Source organism: Orycteropus afer, unplaced genomic scaffold, assembly GCF_000298275.1.
Source record: "Orycteropus afer afer isolate SDZICR_OR568_19922 unplaced genomic scaffold, OryAfe1.0 scaffold00174, whole genome shotgun sequence".
Taxonomy (NCBI): Eukaryota; Metazoa; Chordata; class Mammalia; order Tubulidentata; family Orycteropodidae; genus Orycteropus; species Orycteropus afer.
The window spans coordinates 3,973,166-3,989,887 of record NW_006921761.1 but is presented as its reverse complement, the minus strand read 5'-3'; the positions used below and the strand labels follow the sequence as shown (position 1 = coordinate 3,989,887).

The 16,722-nt window shown below is 49.1% G+C and overlaps 1 protein-coding gene across 1 annotated transcript in view; it reads left to right on the top strand.

The window, feature by feature from the left end:
- UNC13B (unc-13 homolog B) overlaps nt 1-16,722 on the top strand; it is a 184,792-nt gene that overhangs the window by 60,940 nt on the left and 107,130 nt on the right. Inside the window, exons 8-9 of the mRNA XM_007947023.1 lie at nt 8,411-8,446; nt 13,123-13,351. Coding sequence (XP_007945214.1) covers nt 8,411-8,446; nt 13,123-13,351 — 265 coding nt within the window. The remainder of the gene's footprint in view (nt 1-8,410; nt 8,447-13,122; nt 13,352-16,722) is intronic.

Here is a 16,722-nt window from a genome sequence, read left to right as displayed (position 1 = left end):
GCTGCCGGTGGTCCGCTTTGTTCGGCTGCCGGTGGTCCGCTTTGTATGGCTGCTGGTGGTCCGCTTTGTATGGCTGCCAGTGGCCTGCTTTCGGGGTTTTCTTTCAATGGAGGCTTGCAGTGTGTGTCTGACTTCTTTCAGTTGTGAAAGCATTTTGAGGTTCAGCCATATTTTCGAGTTTGTCAGTTATTTGCTAAGTTATTGGTAAGAAATGGTCTGTTATGTGGCTGTACTGCATTTTGCTTATCCGCTCACTTCTTGATGGACATCTGGGTGACTTCCAGTTATTAATAATATGAACATTTGCATGGTCATGTTTTCATTTCTTTTGAATACCTGTAAGTAGAATGGCTGGGTATGGGCTAGGTATCTGCCTGAAGCTTCAAGGAGAGGCAGAAGTTCTCACTTTGATGGTTAACAGAGAGCGTTTTTTCAGAGAATTTAAGTGGAACTTGAGCACGGGCCCGGTTATATAAGGGCAGGTAGGGCATGTTTGTCGAATAACTACGATTAGATGTTGCATCCGTGGCTGTCAGTATTTATGCAATCTCGAGGAGTTAGTTGTATTGCTGTTGTTGTTGTTATGTGCCGTCGAGTCAGCCCCAACTCATAGCGACCCCTCCTTGGGTTTCTGAGGCAGTATCACTACGGAAGTAGGATTGCCCAACCTTCCTTCCGAGGAGTGGCTGGTGGGTTTGAACCGCCAGCCGTCTGGTTAGCAGGCAAGTGTCTTAGCCACTATGCTACCAGAGCCAATACTAGTTGTATTGCTAGTCACTTCTTATAGGTGAGGAAACAAGTGCAGAGAGGTTACCAGCCTAAGGTCACAGAGCTAGTAAGTGATGGCTTTGAACCTGGGTTTGTCTGGTTCCAAAACCTGAACCATTTCCATTCTAGAAACAGGGAGTGGAAGGAAGGGCATTCTAGCTTCAGCGATGGTGGGAGCACGTCAGGAAATCACACTCATTCTGTCTCTGCCTCCTCGAGTCTGGCAAGCATGCGCCACCTGGTCTGCCAGTACCAAAGGCTTTGTTTAAGGTGATTAGTTAGCAGTGGGGTTTGGTATTCGTTTGATATCAAATTATAGAGAGATGTTTTTTCTTTTAATTAAAGTGAAATTCACATAACATGAAGCCATTATATGATTGATGTAAGTGTATCACTAAATTTTACACCTGAAAAATGTTGGATTAGTAAATAGTATGCTATCAGTATTTTTGTAACAACCACTTTAAAGTGTACCTTTCACTTTAGTCCATTCACAGGATGGTGCAGTCAATACCTCTGTCTAGTCCTGAAACCTTTTCATCACCCAGAAGAAAGCCTCGACCCGTTCATCAGCCACACCCCGTCAGCTTCTCTTCCCCCACCTCTTAGCAGCCACAGATCTGCTTTCATCTTCCGTGGATTTACCTGCTCTGATATCTCATATAAATGGAATCCTGCGATGTTTGATCTTTTGTGTCTTATGGAGGGTTTTCAAACCTACAAAGGGAAGTACTCCACTGGAAGACTGAGCTGTTACAAATCAAGCCATTGAGCTGGTTTGAGGGAATTTAGTCTATTACCATCTGCTGAGTGGATTGGATGGGACAGAGCTCAGAAGGTCATAAGTACAACCAAAACTTGATGATTCAAGCACGAGGTTTTAAGTTTTTTGATAAGGACAGTATCTGTGACACATGTGCAAGGGTGCAAGGGGCAGTTGGAAGGAGACTCCAGACGAGTAAGCTACGAAGCCTGTTAAAGGACTGGACGTGGGAGATGAAGAGGGGAGGACTTTGCGGGACAATCCTGTGGTTTCTCGTGTGGAAGTGCCGGGAGGTCAGTGGTTCTTGGATTGAGGTGCATGTGCTGTGCTCTGACCCGTGTAGTGAGTCACTGCCAGGGATGCTCCTTTTCTACACCCTTAGTGTCAGGTGCCAGTGAGCTCCAGGGTCGTCGGTTGCTCATCTGCTCAGTATGTGGGCTGGGGGTCTGCGGCCCTGGGGAAGCGGGCGTGCTCGGTGTGCTGGTTGAGAGGTCAGCTGGGAACCGCTGGTGTGGGTGCCCCGTCGGACGGTGCTGCTGGCTTTGTCCTCGGTGCACGTGGAGGTCTTTCTGTGACACATGGGTCCTTGTCTTTTCACTGCTTGCTCCCTCTTTGGCATCTTACAACAAGCAGCCCTCCACCTTGGTCAGTGTCATGGATTGAATTATGTCCCCCAGATTTGTGTCACTTTGGCTGGGCCACGTTCTCAGTGGTGTAGTGGTTACCCAATGATCATACCCCATGGTATGATCTGATGTGATAAGCCAATCAGTTGTAAGAGGATTGAGGGTGGGGGACAACACCCTGATTGGACAGAGAGGGAGCTTTCCTGGATTATGGCCTGCAACACATTGTATCTTACAAGAGATAAGAGGAGAAGGAAATGAGCAGAGAAGGGGGACCTCCTACCACCAAGAAAGAGGAGGCAGGAGTGGTCCTTGGACGCACAGTCCTGTGCTGGGACTCTCCCAGGACCAGGAGGCACGCAGAGAGGGAGCCACACTCTAGAGCCGGTGCTCTGAACTCAGACTTCCAGCCTCCTAACTTGTGAAAAATTAAAAATGTATGTTAAAGCCATCCACTTGCAGTATTTCTGTTATAGCAGCACTAGAGAGCTAAGACAGTCAGTTTCATACCTTGCTCACGACTGACATTTTATTGTTTGATGTGAAATATCTTCATGTCCTCTTATTCCATTGCATATGTTTCCATTTGCTTTGGAACCAGTCTCTGCTCTTGACTTTCACCCTTTGGAATTCTGTCCTTAAAGTTATTGGTATCTCCTTTAGTTCTGAGTCCAGTAGACCATTTTCTTTCTTTCTTTCTTTTTACTCCTTTGTAGCTCTTACCACGTGTTGGCCACTCTGTCCTTGAAACATTCTTTCCCTTGACCTGAGGTGTACCGCGCTGCTGTGGCCCTTGACCTCAGGTGTACCGCGCTGCCATGGCCCTTGACCTGAGGTGTACCGCGCTGCCGTGGCCCTTGACCTCAGGTGTACTGTGCTGCCGTGGTTTCCTTGCTGTCTCTCTAGCTTTTTCATAGGCCCCTTTGTTTCTGTCTGGCCTCCCCTTTCTCTGTCTTTCAGTTAATTAATTTTTAAGTCTGGTTTATTGAGGGATAGTTCACATGCAGTCAGTTCTCCCTTTGAGGGTACAGTTGTATGAATTTGACAGCACATGCAGTCGTGTGACCACAAGCATGGTCAGGACATGGAACAATTCATCGTCCCTAAAAGCTTCCCATACCCCTTTGTGGTCTGTGTCTCCCACTCCTGGACCCTGGCAGACCACTGATTCATGTTCTTCCCTGTAGCGTTGCCTTTTCCAGAATGTCCTACAAGCGGAATCATGTCGTGTGCAACCTTTGGAGTCTGCCTTCTTTCATTTACCACAATGCATTTGTGACTCGTCTCTGCGTGGCTGGCTGGTATTCCTCTGTGTGAACGTGGAATGTACACAGTGTGTTTACTTGTTCACCAGTTGAAGAACGCTTAGGTTTCCAGTTGTCAGTGAATATGGGTTAAACCACTGTAAGCATGCATCTTTAGGTTTGGGTGCGAACATACGTTTTTGTTTCTCTCCTTTCTCTCCCTGCTGAAAAACTGTGATGGTTCTGTATCTCCCTCCAGATAATTCCAAATTCTAGCATCCCTTACTTCCTAAACATCACACCCAGCTCTTTCATAACCCAGCAGCCTCACGTTCAGATGTGCTAGGACTATTTTTGGTTTGCTGAGTGTCAAGCTCTCTCTTCCTTCTAGACCTTTGTGTGTGTCATTTCCTTTCCTAGAACGTTTCCTCTGTCCCTGGGAACGGAGGATTGTGTGGTGTGTGTTTAATTTTATAAGACACGGATAGACTGCTTTCCAAAGCTTTCTCATAGACAGGTCTGAGGGCTCCAGGTGCCCCTCCCCACCAGAGCATTGCACTGTCTGCTTTTTAACTGTGGCTGTTCCTTACTCACTCCCTGTTTTGTTTTTTCTGCCTTGGTGCTTTGGTTTAGTTACATTTTTACCCTCCCTCATTTATTCACAGATATTGTTTTGAGCGTCTGCTTTGTGCTAGGAACTGTTGAGACACTGGGGGTCCAGCAAGAAGGAGGCAGAAACATGTCTGCTGCTGACAGCTTGGATTCTGAAAACTTCCCCATCAGTATCTCCTCCACATCTCTGCCCTGCACTCCACACCCAAGATCAAGCATAAGATCCACATGCCGACTGGACATAGTAATTTGAACTGTCCCACAGGTGCTGCAAAGTCAGCACATCTAACACAGAATTCGTCGTCTCCCGCGACCTGCCCCCTTCTGTATTTCTTCCCTCAACAAATGATGTCACACTAGCCCAGTGGCTGGAGCAAAGCTCTGCCACTCACTTCTTATTCCCGCATTCAGTGATTTGTTCAGTGCTGTTGGTTTTGCCTCTAAGATACTTCATACCTCAGTCCATTCTCTGCGCCCGCTCTGCTACTTCCTGGTTCAGGCCATGCTCCTGGCGGTGCACACAGCCTCCTCCTCTGCGTCCCTGACACCAGTCCCCTGTCTCTCGCTGCTTAAAACTGGGATGGTTCTGTGTTGCCTGCAGGTCGTTCCAAATGCCCAGCCTTCCTTCCTTCCTGAGCGTTACCCCAGCTCCGTCAGTGCCCGGCAGCTGCTTCAGATGTTCAGCTGTTCTCAGTTCACTGAACCTGGCAGACCCTCTCTTCCTCCGAGGCCTTCGCACGTGTCATTTCCTTTCCTGGAACATTGCCTCCCTCCTTTCTCAGTACTTAGGCCTCGCTAAGCTTAACTGTGGGAGCTCTGGTAGCATAGTGGCTAAGACACTTGCCTGCTAACCAGACGGCTGGCGGTTCAAATCCACCAGCCACTCCTCGGAAGGAAGGTTGGGCAATCCTACTTCCGTAGTGATACTGCCTCGGAAACCCAAGGAGGGGTCGCTATGAGTCGGGGCCGACTCGACGGCACATAACAACAACAACAACAAGCTTAACTGTGCTCAGTTGTTCTGCGAGCTAGTGACATATTTTAACGCGTGTTTGGGGTTGGGTTGGGGAAAGGAAACTTGCGTAATTAAATTGGTGTGATTTCTCTTACTATGGTGCTGGGCTGAAATGGTGAGAAAGGGGAGTGGCTGGTGAGGGGCAATCGTTACTCTTTTCATGGCTTAGAACAGACCCAGTAGTAGCATCAGCTCATTCATCTGGTCTTCTTTTGATGGACGTTTACTGCAGCGTACAGGAGACCGCGCGCACTGCTGGGGGTGTGTGGAGATGAGGCAGTGACCTGCAGGACTCCTCTGCTTTGCGTTCAGAATTTCAGTAGCAAATGCCATTGTCACTCACCTGGAGTCTTCTGGCTTGATAGACGTGCTTCATACTTCTATGTGATTATTTTGTAGATGTCTTTGAAAAGGAAACAAAGTAATTACTCTCTAGCAGTTGCCACGCAGCTGTGCTGTAGCCTGGGAGAATTTTCTTATAAACCCCCTCCCTCCATGGTTAGAAAGTTAAATAAATTATTAAAATAATAATAGTAATAATAAAAATGGCCCAAGACTGTGACCCCTAGTTCCCTTCAGGCCTGGAATTGAACTCATTTCAGGTAGGTACATAGGTACACTCCTTAGAACCATCAATCGTGGGTGAGCAGGACAGTGATTGCACAGGGAGACAGCTCAGGGGCAGGGCAGGAGTGCAGAGGAAAGAGGGGCACAGGGAAGAGGTGACCACAGGGAGGAAGTGGGAAGAAGCTGTTGCAGTGTGGAAATCGCAGTCAGTGTCGTGAAACAAAACGTGTATGAACTGCTGTATGGAAAACGAATTTGCTCTGTCAACTTTCACCCCAATCACAGTAACAGTCAAAGGAACAAAGGGACAAAGAACCAAAAACGGCACCAGGTGTCCTTTCTGGGGGTGAGATGAGGAGGCGTGGGGGTGGGAGGAGGTGAGGACGGCAGCTGGCTCTTGCTGTGCACTCGGCCTGGACCGAGCCCATGCACCTTGAAGGGGACGGTGGTCTGGGCAGTGAAACCAGGCTGAGCTGGCAGCACTGGGCGTCCCCGAGTTTTGAGTCTGGTTTCCAAGTTGAAACTTTGGGGTAAACTTTCAAAGGACCTATGCCCTCCCAGTCCTGAGAACTTTCCAGACCAGACCTTGAAGACGCCCCAGTGGACTTCAGGGCTGTCAGGTGTGGAGATCGGGGCGTGGTTTTCCTCCCAGTGTCTGTTGACTGGGAACCCGTAAGGCAGGCAGGACCCTGTCACATGGTGGAACAAGCGTGTGACTTGCTCACCATGTCCGGGGCCTGGGCCAAGCCCGTTACATGCTTTTCGTATTGTTTCCCATACGACAACCCAGTGAGGTCCATGCTGTTACTTTTCTCACATTATAAATGGGAAAACATCTATCGTAACTTTTTAAAGATACAGCCAATAAGTGACAGAGCCAAAGAACGTAGGTCTTCTTGACTTCAAAGCCAGTATTTCTGACAGTGAAACTAAATGACTCCTTGTTTCTTGAAATAAAGACCCAGCTTTAGTCATTTCTGGGAGAAGGATAAGGCAGGCAGTCTGCTTTTGTAAAGATGACAGCCTTGGAAACCCTGTGGGGCAGTTCCACTCTGTCCTCTAGGGGCGCTGTGAGTCGGAATTCACTTGACAGCAGTGGGTTTGGTCTTAGTAATTTCTTTGGCACATTAATTGCCTCAGATATACTTCGGGAATGGGATGGAATTTGTTATTATTTTTTAATTTTAATTTAGTATTTATTTATTTATTTATTATTTTTTATTGTGATTTGGGTGAAGATTTACAGAGCAAATTCACTTTCCATACAGCAGTTCACATACACTTTGTCTCATGACATTGACCACAGTTTCCCACAATGCAACAGCTCCTCTCTCACTTCCTCCCCATAGTTACCTCTTCCCTGTGTCTATCCCTGCATGGACTCCTGCCCCTTGAACTGTCTCCCTGTGCATAAGCAGCCTTTCTGTCTCCCATGATTGTTCTCTCCAAGGAGTGTATCTACCTCAGGTAAATGTTCGATTCATATGCCTGTCTTTTGTTTGGCTGGAAACCACAAGTGTGGGTATAATTCCAGACCTGAAGTGCAGCTAGGGGCCATAGCCTCAGCGGTTCCACCAGGCTCTATCGGACCAGCAAACCTAGTCCCCCACCTTTTTTTTTCCTCCAAATGATTTTGATTTTTTTTCCACATTGTTCTCCCTCTCTATCAAGGATCTCCTACATAGATCCCCTTCCAAGTGGATGACAGTGGTAGCTGGGCATCATCTAGTTCTTCTGGTCTTATAGTCGTATAGACTGCAGATTGGATGGTGTACCAGTCGCTAGGACTAATTGTTTCCATGAATTTTTGGTTTTCTTCATTCTTCTTTGCTCTGGATGAGGAGAGACCCATCATTGCATCTAGATGGCAGCTTGCTAGCTTTTAAGATCCAGTCACTACTTGCCAAAGTAGGAGGTGGAACAGTGTTTTGTATAGTATATTATGCCAGTTGAGCTTGATGTCCCCTGTGACTATGGTCCCAAGCCCAGAGGTTCAACTACTCAGTGCCTCTGGGTAGCTGGATGTGACCAAGCAGTGACCACAACGTTGCCCCTTGTCAGCTCTACTATACACCTGGGAATTCTGATCATTCATATAAACTTATAGTACCATTGTCTGCCAACCCTATACATGTTCTTGGATACACTCTCCACTTCATAGACATACCTAATAGTTCAGCCTGTCCACCCATCTATCCACCCGTACACCCATGCTTGCCTTCACTAACAACGTAGTACTGTATGTGCAAAAGGGTTCATCTTTGTTGTCTGTACCTCCCATGGACCTCTCTATGTCTTTCTCTTCCTCATTGTCACCATATTGGTCACTCACATTTGGTACTTTGAAAAATGAATTTTTGACTTTGAAAAATGAGTAAAAAGTGCTTTTCAATTTTCTTCTATCTTACAAAACTTCTGTCTTAATAGGTTTCATTAGAAGTTTCTAGGCAATTCTTGGGAGATCCAGTTTTTCTGACTTTGGCTAATGAAGGGCATCTGAGCTCCTAGGTGATGGTGGTCTATGAGAGACTTGGTCCAAAGGGAGGCTTCAAAGGGTTTGCGGGCAGTGGTTGTTGTTTCAGTTGCTGTTTGTCTTTCTGAATGGAGTGAGACAGTGAGCAGGGGTGCTTTGTAGATCTGCCTGTGCACAGCAGGACCCAGGGCTCTGCATGTTACCTAAAGTTCATGAACACAAGTCAGGTACGTGCAGGTAAGGTGAGGCATACGGTATTCGGTGGGTTGGGGAAATGGTCTTTGCAGTCCTTCTAAAATGATCTCTGTCACTCTTCTTTGTTACCATTTGCTGTCTCCTTAGGTCCCTGGACTTCTCTGCACTGGGGAGAGCAGCAGAGTACGTAAGAGCTGGCATTCCCGCTCCTTTTCTTGTTCCTCACCTTTGCCACCCTCCCTCTGAACCACGAAGCTCCCAAAGCTGGGTGTTCATGTGTATAAGCATTGCCATCCCCCTTCCCTCAGCTCCCGCTGGCATCACTGTGGACTGTGGCCTGCAGTGCAATGTTGGCACCTCAGTCCGCTTTCTTGAAGACTTCTTGTATGTGTGTGTGGGGTGTGTGTGTGTGTGTGTGTTTGTGAGAGAGAGAGAGAGATTTGGCCCAAGGTCCGGGATACTCCTGATAGGATCTGATTCTCCTTCCCCAGAGATAAGCAGCCGTGCCCTGGAGCTGTCGTGCCTTCTCCTTGGGCCTCCTGGCTAAGGAGGGCACTGACAGAGGCCCAGGCGTGGGCCGGGAGAGGGAGGGACTAGGTTAGGGTCACTGATGGGCGTCCTCTGTCTGCACGGTACTGGTGCGGGGAGAACATGCCGACCAGGTTCAGCTCTCCTGTCTGTGGGTCTAGCAAAGCTGGCGCTGCAGCCAGACACCTGGGGGCTGAGGACACAGGCTGATTTTCTTGAAGCAGCCCAGGTAGGCAGGAGGCCATCTTTGTTCTGTCACTTAGAGAGTGGGTGGCCAGTTCTTCCCAGCAGGATACACAGCCCGAGGCTGACCCTGCTGGCAGTTACCCACGTGACAGGAGGCTGGGCGGAGCCCCAGCAACTAGGTCCCGACCCCGAGGGCCCGGCTTTTGTCCTGTCACTGCACCTTCTCCTGGACAATGTGCTTCCTTTGCTTTGACTCCTGACTGCTTCTCTGTTGGGAAGGTTTTGCCCGAGACTCTCAGGTCACTTAAGGCTTTCAAGGGAAATGAAATAACTGAGCCATGGAAAAAAAACGTGAGTTATCTTGCTGATAAAGTGCTAGCTGTACTCTGGGTTTAGAGACAGGGACTCAATCCAGGAGCACCAGGTACCAGAGGGCCTCCCTGTCCAGTGCTTCACTCAGTTTCGTTTGCGCGCCCCCTGTGTGTCTGGGGCCCTTCTCTGTCCCTGGCTAGATGACTGGCCCCGGCCTCCTTTTCCAAGTTATTTTCATTTAAATTTTTATTGTGATTTGGGTGAAAGTTTACAGAGCAAAGTCATTTTGCATACAGCAGCTCACATACACTTTGTCTCATGACACTGACTGCAGTTTCCCACAATGCAACAGCTGCCCTCCCACTTCTCCCGACAGTCACCTCTTCCCTGTGTCCTTCCCTCCATGCGCTCCTGCCCCGATCTGTCTCCCTGCGCGTCCACAGCCCTTCTGTTCTCCCCTGGGAGTTACTTCCTATCAGCCCCTTCCTTGCCCTTTTCTGCATCCGCCACGTGAGCTGCAAAGTGCTGATCAGAAACACACAGCCTTTTTGCTGTTGGGCCTTTCATCATGCCATTGCCTTTCCAGTTCTGGAAATACTTCTGTCCGCCTCTGGTCCCCATCTGTCCTCCATGATGTTTTCCTGCTCTCCCAGCAGACAGCGACCTCTTCTCCTTTCAACCCATGCAATGCTTGCAGTGGTACAACTCGGGGTGGTGTCACCCAGTGCCACAACTCCTGCTGTCACCCCTCACCCCGTGGGCAGGGCTGGCCAGGCAATCCTTCCCCCATGCATGGAGAGACCCAACTTGCCCCCTTGCAGGGTTGAGTGTCTCTGCTGGCCTGCCCCTGTGGCCCCATCCCCCGTGGCTCCCTGTAGCTCTTCCTCTCCCATTGGCCAAGGTGAAGACCCTCCTTTCTACCCAGTGGTGGGTGCCCCCGGCCTGCTGGTCCACACCCTGACTGGCGGGTTTTTGAGGAGAAGAGGGTTTGTTGTGGTAGTGAGGACCAATTACTGCAGTGGGTGATGGGTGACACCAACCCTTGTGAGGCCCCTGCCCCTGCAGCCCTGGCCCCCCTGCCACTGTGGACCCTGACGTCATTTTGACATCACTGCCTCTGACAGTGTTGGGGTGGGTCCGCACCCTACCCCCCGTGACCACTGAGCACTTGGCTCCTGTGTCTCCTTGGTGACGTTTTTGGGTAACGGTTTGATGTGCGTATCTGTATTCCCTCCTGTTGGACCGGTTCTAGACGTGGGATCGCCTCTTGCTTGGTTCTGCACTTGTAGGCACGTGAAAAATATGTGAGGGACTAGATTCCCTCTGCCTTTTCCATCTTTCAGTCTTGTCCCAAATCTGTGAGAGGTTTTCTGTCTCTCAGGTAGACCAGGGGCAGGGGCTGTCACGGCTGCCTCCGAGTCGCGTGCAAGTCCCTCCTTCTGCTTAGTACGAGGGCTGCACTCAGCTTCCCCATCTAGCGGACACGGTGCTGTGGGGTAGATGAAGGCATCGTTCATGTCCTACGAGAAACGCTGTCCTTTTATTCAAACTGAAGTGCTACACGTTTTCCTTAACTTCCTTTCTGACTTTCTAGTCGATTTTGGGTGGGGTCAGGAGCTTTCCTTTTCTAGGGGATTGGACATGACGGGGGCCGGGCAGGGGGAGAGAAGCTGGCCTTCTTCCCATCTTTTCGCTTTCTGTCCTCTGCCTCACCTCAGTCCTTAGAGTTCCCTGTTTCCTGCCCGTTCCGCATTTCATCTTCTCTTTTCTTCTGTTCCCCGCCTTTTCTTTCCACGGTCACTTTGTTCCTTGAGATTCGCTCTTTATTTCTTTAGCACAGACATGGCGTCAGCCTCTAAGAAAGTTCTGGAGCCGTCCTCCCCTTAGCCTGGTGGAATAAGAATAATGGTAAAACCCATGCTTACCTGAGGAGTGCGTCAGATGCGGGGAGAGCCCAAGGTCCTTGTGTAGTTTCTGGCTCCTGCCTCTGGCTGCGCTGCCCCCCGCCACCGCTCCTGCTGCTGGAGGCACGGCCTTGGCTCTCTAGACGCTGTGCTGACCTGTCTCCTGCCAGAGGTGGAGTCCGCCGCTGACTCTGGCTCTTGGACATCTGCTCTGTCTGTAGGCGTGAGCAGCCCAGCGGTGACTTCCTCAGGCACTTCCTCCTGTGGGTTCAGAAGGAACGACGTCTCAGAGACAAACTGGTTTTGTCCCTCGATCCTTTCTTGTCTTAGGAACGGCAAGAGCGTCGAGGACTGAAGAGAGCCAGCGCCTGTAGGGTCTGCTTTGCCTTGTGTGTGATCAGAATACACGCTGGTCTGTTTACCTGACGTGAAGATAGACCATAGCCAGGCAGCTGCTGTGAGGAGAAAGCCCGGCAGCCCTGTTAGGCGCTTCTGTTCCCGTTTTCACCGTGTGGACCCTGCTGAAGGGACTCCTTACTTCAGCTAGCAAGTGTTACTAGTCTCTTCCTGAAGCACCTTCCAAGTCAGCCTCTATCTCAGGCTGACTTTCCCCCTGGGGTTAATGTTTAGCGTTTAATGCTCACCATGCTGTTGTGAACACACCTGAGGCAGGTCCACCATGTCCTCCTGACTCCCACCTCACCAGTGGCTTGCTTCCCTCACTTGCTGCTGAAACCCCCGCGTGTTTTCCCTTGTCTCTTTTTGTGATTTATTATCTAAGGTAGAAGCTCAGGGGTCCTATTCTCAAGTTTATCCACTTTGTCTGGAAGGTGTTTTCGAATCCGTCTTTGCAGTTTCCACAGCGTGGATGTGGGCCCGACTCCTAGCTGAGTGGTTATGGAAGCCTAGTCTTACGGTCCTCATGAGTCTTCCCCCGCTCACAGTACTAGCAGGCCTGCGGTTTAGAAATGACTAGGGTACTTACACTTTGAACGGGAGATGCCTTTTCCCTCGTTTGGAGCCGAATAGGAGGTTGGCAGGAAGGGGCCATGCGAGCTGTGGTGCACCATCCGCGTATGGGATGGCGTCAGAAGTGGCTCCTCCAGAAGGTGGCTGGTAGAGTGTCCTTAGCTCGTGCGGCCCTGGCAAGCTTTCATTTGCTCAGGGCCAAGGTTTGTAAGTCTGGTCTTTTTAACTAACATGAAGATGAACCATAGCTAGTGAGAGGCTGGCCTCAAAGGCAGAAGTACCCTGAGGAAATGGCCGTCCCCGCTGTTGGATCCATGGACCTCACTGGCGGCAGGAGCCCAGTGGCAGAGCCGTGGCTCCCTCTCCTCTGCCCGTGCTCGCGGTGGGAGTTCTGAGCCCGGGGGTAGGTGCTTGATGGGAAGTGCTGGAGGAACCTGCTATTGCCAGCATCTGGAGCTTCCGGCCTGACTTCTGAGCCTCGGCCTGGAGCTCCCTGACTTCAGGACCAGCTTCCAGTGTTGGACCGACTTACTTGGTTCAGCCCGTGTATTTCAGGGCCTGAAAACACCAAGTCCACTTTAGAGAGAAGTCTGTCTTCTCTGAGATAGAAAAGCCATTTCTTCTCCCTTGCCTCTCTTTAGAAACAGGAAAGGACAGTCTGTTTGTGACATGCAGAAGCAGACTTCTTAAAGAGTTAGAGCAGCTACGGCAGAGAATCCCTGCAGGGGAAAGTCCAACCCGGAGCTCCTCTAAGGGTCAGCACGAAAATGAAACCAGGTGTCTTCCTTCATTGATAAAGGGTGGCTTGTGGGGATTGACTGAGGCAGTTCCGCACGTGGTCACTGGGCGTATGTGCAGTGGGCTGGCTCCTGTTCTCAGGGTCCAGACTCGTGCTCCTGAAGCTAGAAGCAGGAATTCTCCATAAACGGGGTGTTCTGATGGCCTGTGCTTATTCCACAGCCTTGGAAGACCCTGATAGTGCTGTTGATGACCGAGACAGCGACTACCGCAGCGAGACCAGCAATAGCGTGCCGCCGCCTTCCCACACGGCGTCCCAGCCCAGTGCTTCCATGCACCAGTTACCCGGGCCAGTGCCTCAGTGGCTGCTGCCGCCTGGCAGCCCCCGAGACTCTTGCAACGACTCTGTGCAAAGCTTCGACCTGGGCTGTCCGGATCGCCGGGCCCTCAGGTGGGTAGGGGGAGCAAAGCACTACTGCCTCTCACTGGCATGCAGGGCCCGTGAGGAGATGGACCACAGGGATTGCAGAGCTGCAGCCTGAGGTGGTGGCAGGACGTCGTCATGTGAGGGACCAAGTGACAGCCGTTTTGCACAGAACCATGGTTCTGCCTTTTTTTCTCTTTCACATGTTTCTACCTCTGAATCCCCACAGGTCTATTTCTTTTGGTGATCTTCGATTGTCATGCCCACTTGGGGTGTGAGACTGAAAAACAACCTGGTGCCCCTGCCCCCACCCAACCCAGGGACTTTGATAACCCTTCCCAAGAGTTTTTAAAAATCACAGGTGGAAACGTTCGAAGAGTCCTTCCTGCCCAAAGGTTTCTCTGCAAGCCTCAGAAGCACGCCAGTGTGGCCTTCCTGCAGCAGGTTCAGTACTTCTGCTGCAACCTTGTTTTAGTTTTATTTTATTAATTTCCCTTTTATTGTGATTTGGGTGAACGTGTATGGAGCACGTTGGTTTTCCATTCAACAGTTCATACACGTTTTACTGCCTGACATTCAGTGCAGTCCCCACACTGTAACAGCACCCTTCCTAATTCCTTTAGTGTTTACATTTCCCCTCCTCCTCTTGGCCTGTCCCTTCCTGCCTTCTGAGTTGACCCCTGGGCAGATGCTGCCCTTACCTCGTGTGGTTACGTACCTCCCTGCCCTTACTGTTCACTGATAGGCATGTCTGTCCTTTGGCTGGAAGTTGAGCTATGGGGGTGAGTTCGATTCCAGGCTTGAAGGGTGTCTAAGGGCCATAGTCTTGGGGGTTCCACCGTCGCTAACTGACTAATGAGCCTGGTCTGTTTTTATGATTTTGAGTTTTGTTCCACATTTTTCTTCCATCTGTCTGAGACCTACTGTTGTGATTCCTTTCAGAGCAGTCAGTGATGGTAGCTGGGTGCCATCTGGTTGGCTTGGTCTCAGGGTCATGGAGTCTGGGTTCATGGGCTCTGTTAGTCCTCTGAACTGTTTCCTTGAATCTTTAATGTTCTTCACTCTTACTTCCTCCAAACAGGGACAGACCAGTAGTTGTACCTTAGATGCCCACTCACGAGCTGTTAAGACCCTGGTCACTACTCATCAAAATGCACTGCCGTCAAGTTGGACCTGACCCATAGGGACCCCGCCTTGGGTTTCTGAGGTGGTATCTCTACGGAAATGTATTGCCCAGCCTTCCTTCCAAGGAGAGGCTGGTGGGTTTGAACTGCCAGCCTTCTGGTTAGCAGTCAGATGCCTTAGGTACTACGCCACCAGAGCTCCCCTACTCATCAAAGTAGGATGTAAAATGTTGTCTTTGTGGATCATGCCATTGACCTTAGTATCCCCCAAGACTGTGGTCCTGAGCCTAGTGATTCATTCCCTGTAGGTGTTTGGTTACAGCTAACAAGTTTTCATAACTTTGCCCCATGTGTTCTACCTATATTCATGTATACGTTTGCATATTCATGGGTATAGTCCCATTTGCCTCCCCACCCCTAATTTCTTAATCGTATAAAGTATTTCCATGGTTTAGAAAATTAAAGGTACAGTGTAGTATCAGTGAAGAGTTTCCCAGCCGCATGATTGTTTTTCTGTCCTCCCTCCCCATCCTCTCCTCATTCCCTTCCCACCATTGTTTCTTACATATCCTTCCAGAGACCATTGTCATGTATTTAGGAGTGTGCAAGTAAATACATGCAGTCCCTCAACTTTTCCAACAGTATTTCAGGCTTACAGGACATGGGAAGGGATAGCAGCGTGAGCACCCATATCCTTGTCACCTGGGCTCACAGATCACAGATGGTTAACATTTTGCCCCATTTCTTTTATCTCAGTTTCTCTCACACATACACAAACTTCTTCTTTCTTGAACCATTTGAGAGTAAGTGGCAGACACCATGTTACTTCATGCCAAAGTACTTCAGCATGTGATGCCTATGAAGAAGGACTTTCTCCTGCACAGCCTGGATACTGGGGTCGTGCTTGGGAAGTTTCATGATGTAGTGATACTGCCTAATACACAGGCCACATTTCAGTTTCTCCACTTGTCTAAGTATGTTTTATATGTGTATTTCCCCCTTTTGATCCACGATTCAGTCAAGGATCATGACACTAGCATTTGATTTTCCTGTTTCTGTAGTTCCTTTAATTGAACAGAATTCCCTCACCCCTTTTTTTTTTTCATTTTTGAAGAGCCCAGGCCATTTGTTTTGATAATGGCCCCTCATTTGGTTTTGTCTGATTGTTTATTCATGTTTAGAATCAGGCTCAGCATTTTTGCCAAAAACATGGCATAGATGATGTTTCCTTCACAATGTGTCAGGAGGCACGTCCTGTCACTGGACTCGGTGCAGGTTTAGCTTGGTCTCTTGCTTAAGGTGTTGGGCGCAGGTTTCTCCAATATACAGTTGCCTTTTCCTGTTTGATTAGTAATCTCTGGGGTTATCATGAGACTGTGTCAGTATTCCGTTTCCCCAACAGCCGTTTACCCAATGAGTTCAGCATCCATTGATGATGCTTGTCTGAATCAATGAGTTTATTGGTTGGAGGTTAGTTTTGTTTAAAAAAAAAATCATGCCAGTTTAGCTCATACTTCTGATTTCCAAATTTCACTGTACAGTGTGATCTCATTTCCTTTGCCTGCTCTCCAGGCTACTGTACTAGGGACTGTTATTCTGAGCCTCCAAGAGCCCTCTCCATGCCAGACAATGTCCTGTCCCTGTTTACTCTGAGCTCTGAGAGTATCTCCAGCGTAATGTTTTCATATGCCAACCACGGCATTGAATTCTTCCTTCTCATCCTCTGATTCTGATTAGAACCACACCAGGAATCCTACTCCATGCTGGTTTATTAATGAAATTTTACATATTTTTAAAATTTTATTTTCAGTTGTTTGTATTGCCCTACTTTAAGGAAAAAAGGCATAATAATAATAATAATAATAATTTGGGCCCTATTTTCTCTTTGTGAAAAGCCTGTGTGTAAGAATTAGGTCAACGGGCCAAGCAATGGTGGTGGCACGGGAGCCTAAAGGACCGCTTGCTTTCTGTTTGGGCAGATGGGATGCCATCTAACCCTGGACCATTTTGGTTACTTCCCAGGTTACCTGCTAGAACAGGTGACACTTAGAGGGACCTAGAGGGGCATGAGTGATGTTCTTTAAATTGGAGTTTTTGTTCCTAACATTGTCCTTTAATTTATTCTTATATCCATTTTACTCTCAGTGTATAAAATGAGGTTAGAAGGTATAGATTTTCTTCTCAAACAGAGGACAAGTTGGCATGATTTTGAGGAGCCTCTGGTGGTGTAGTACCTAAGGCACTTGACTGCTAACCAGAAAGCTGGTGGTTCAA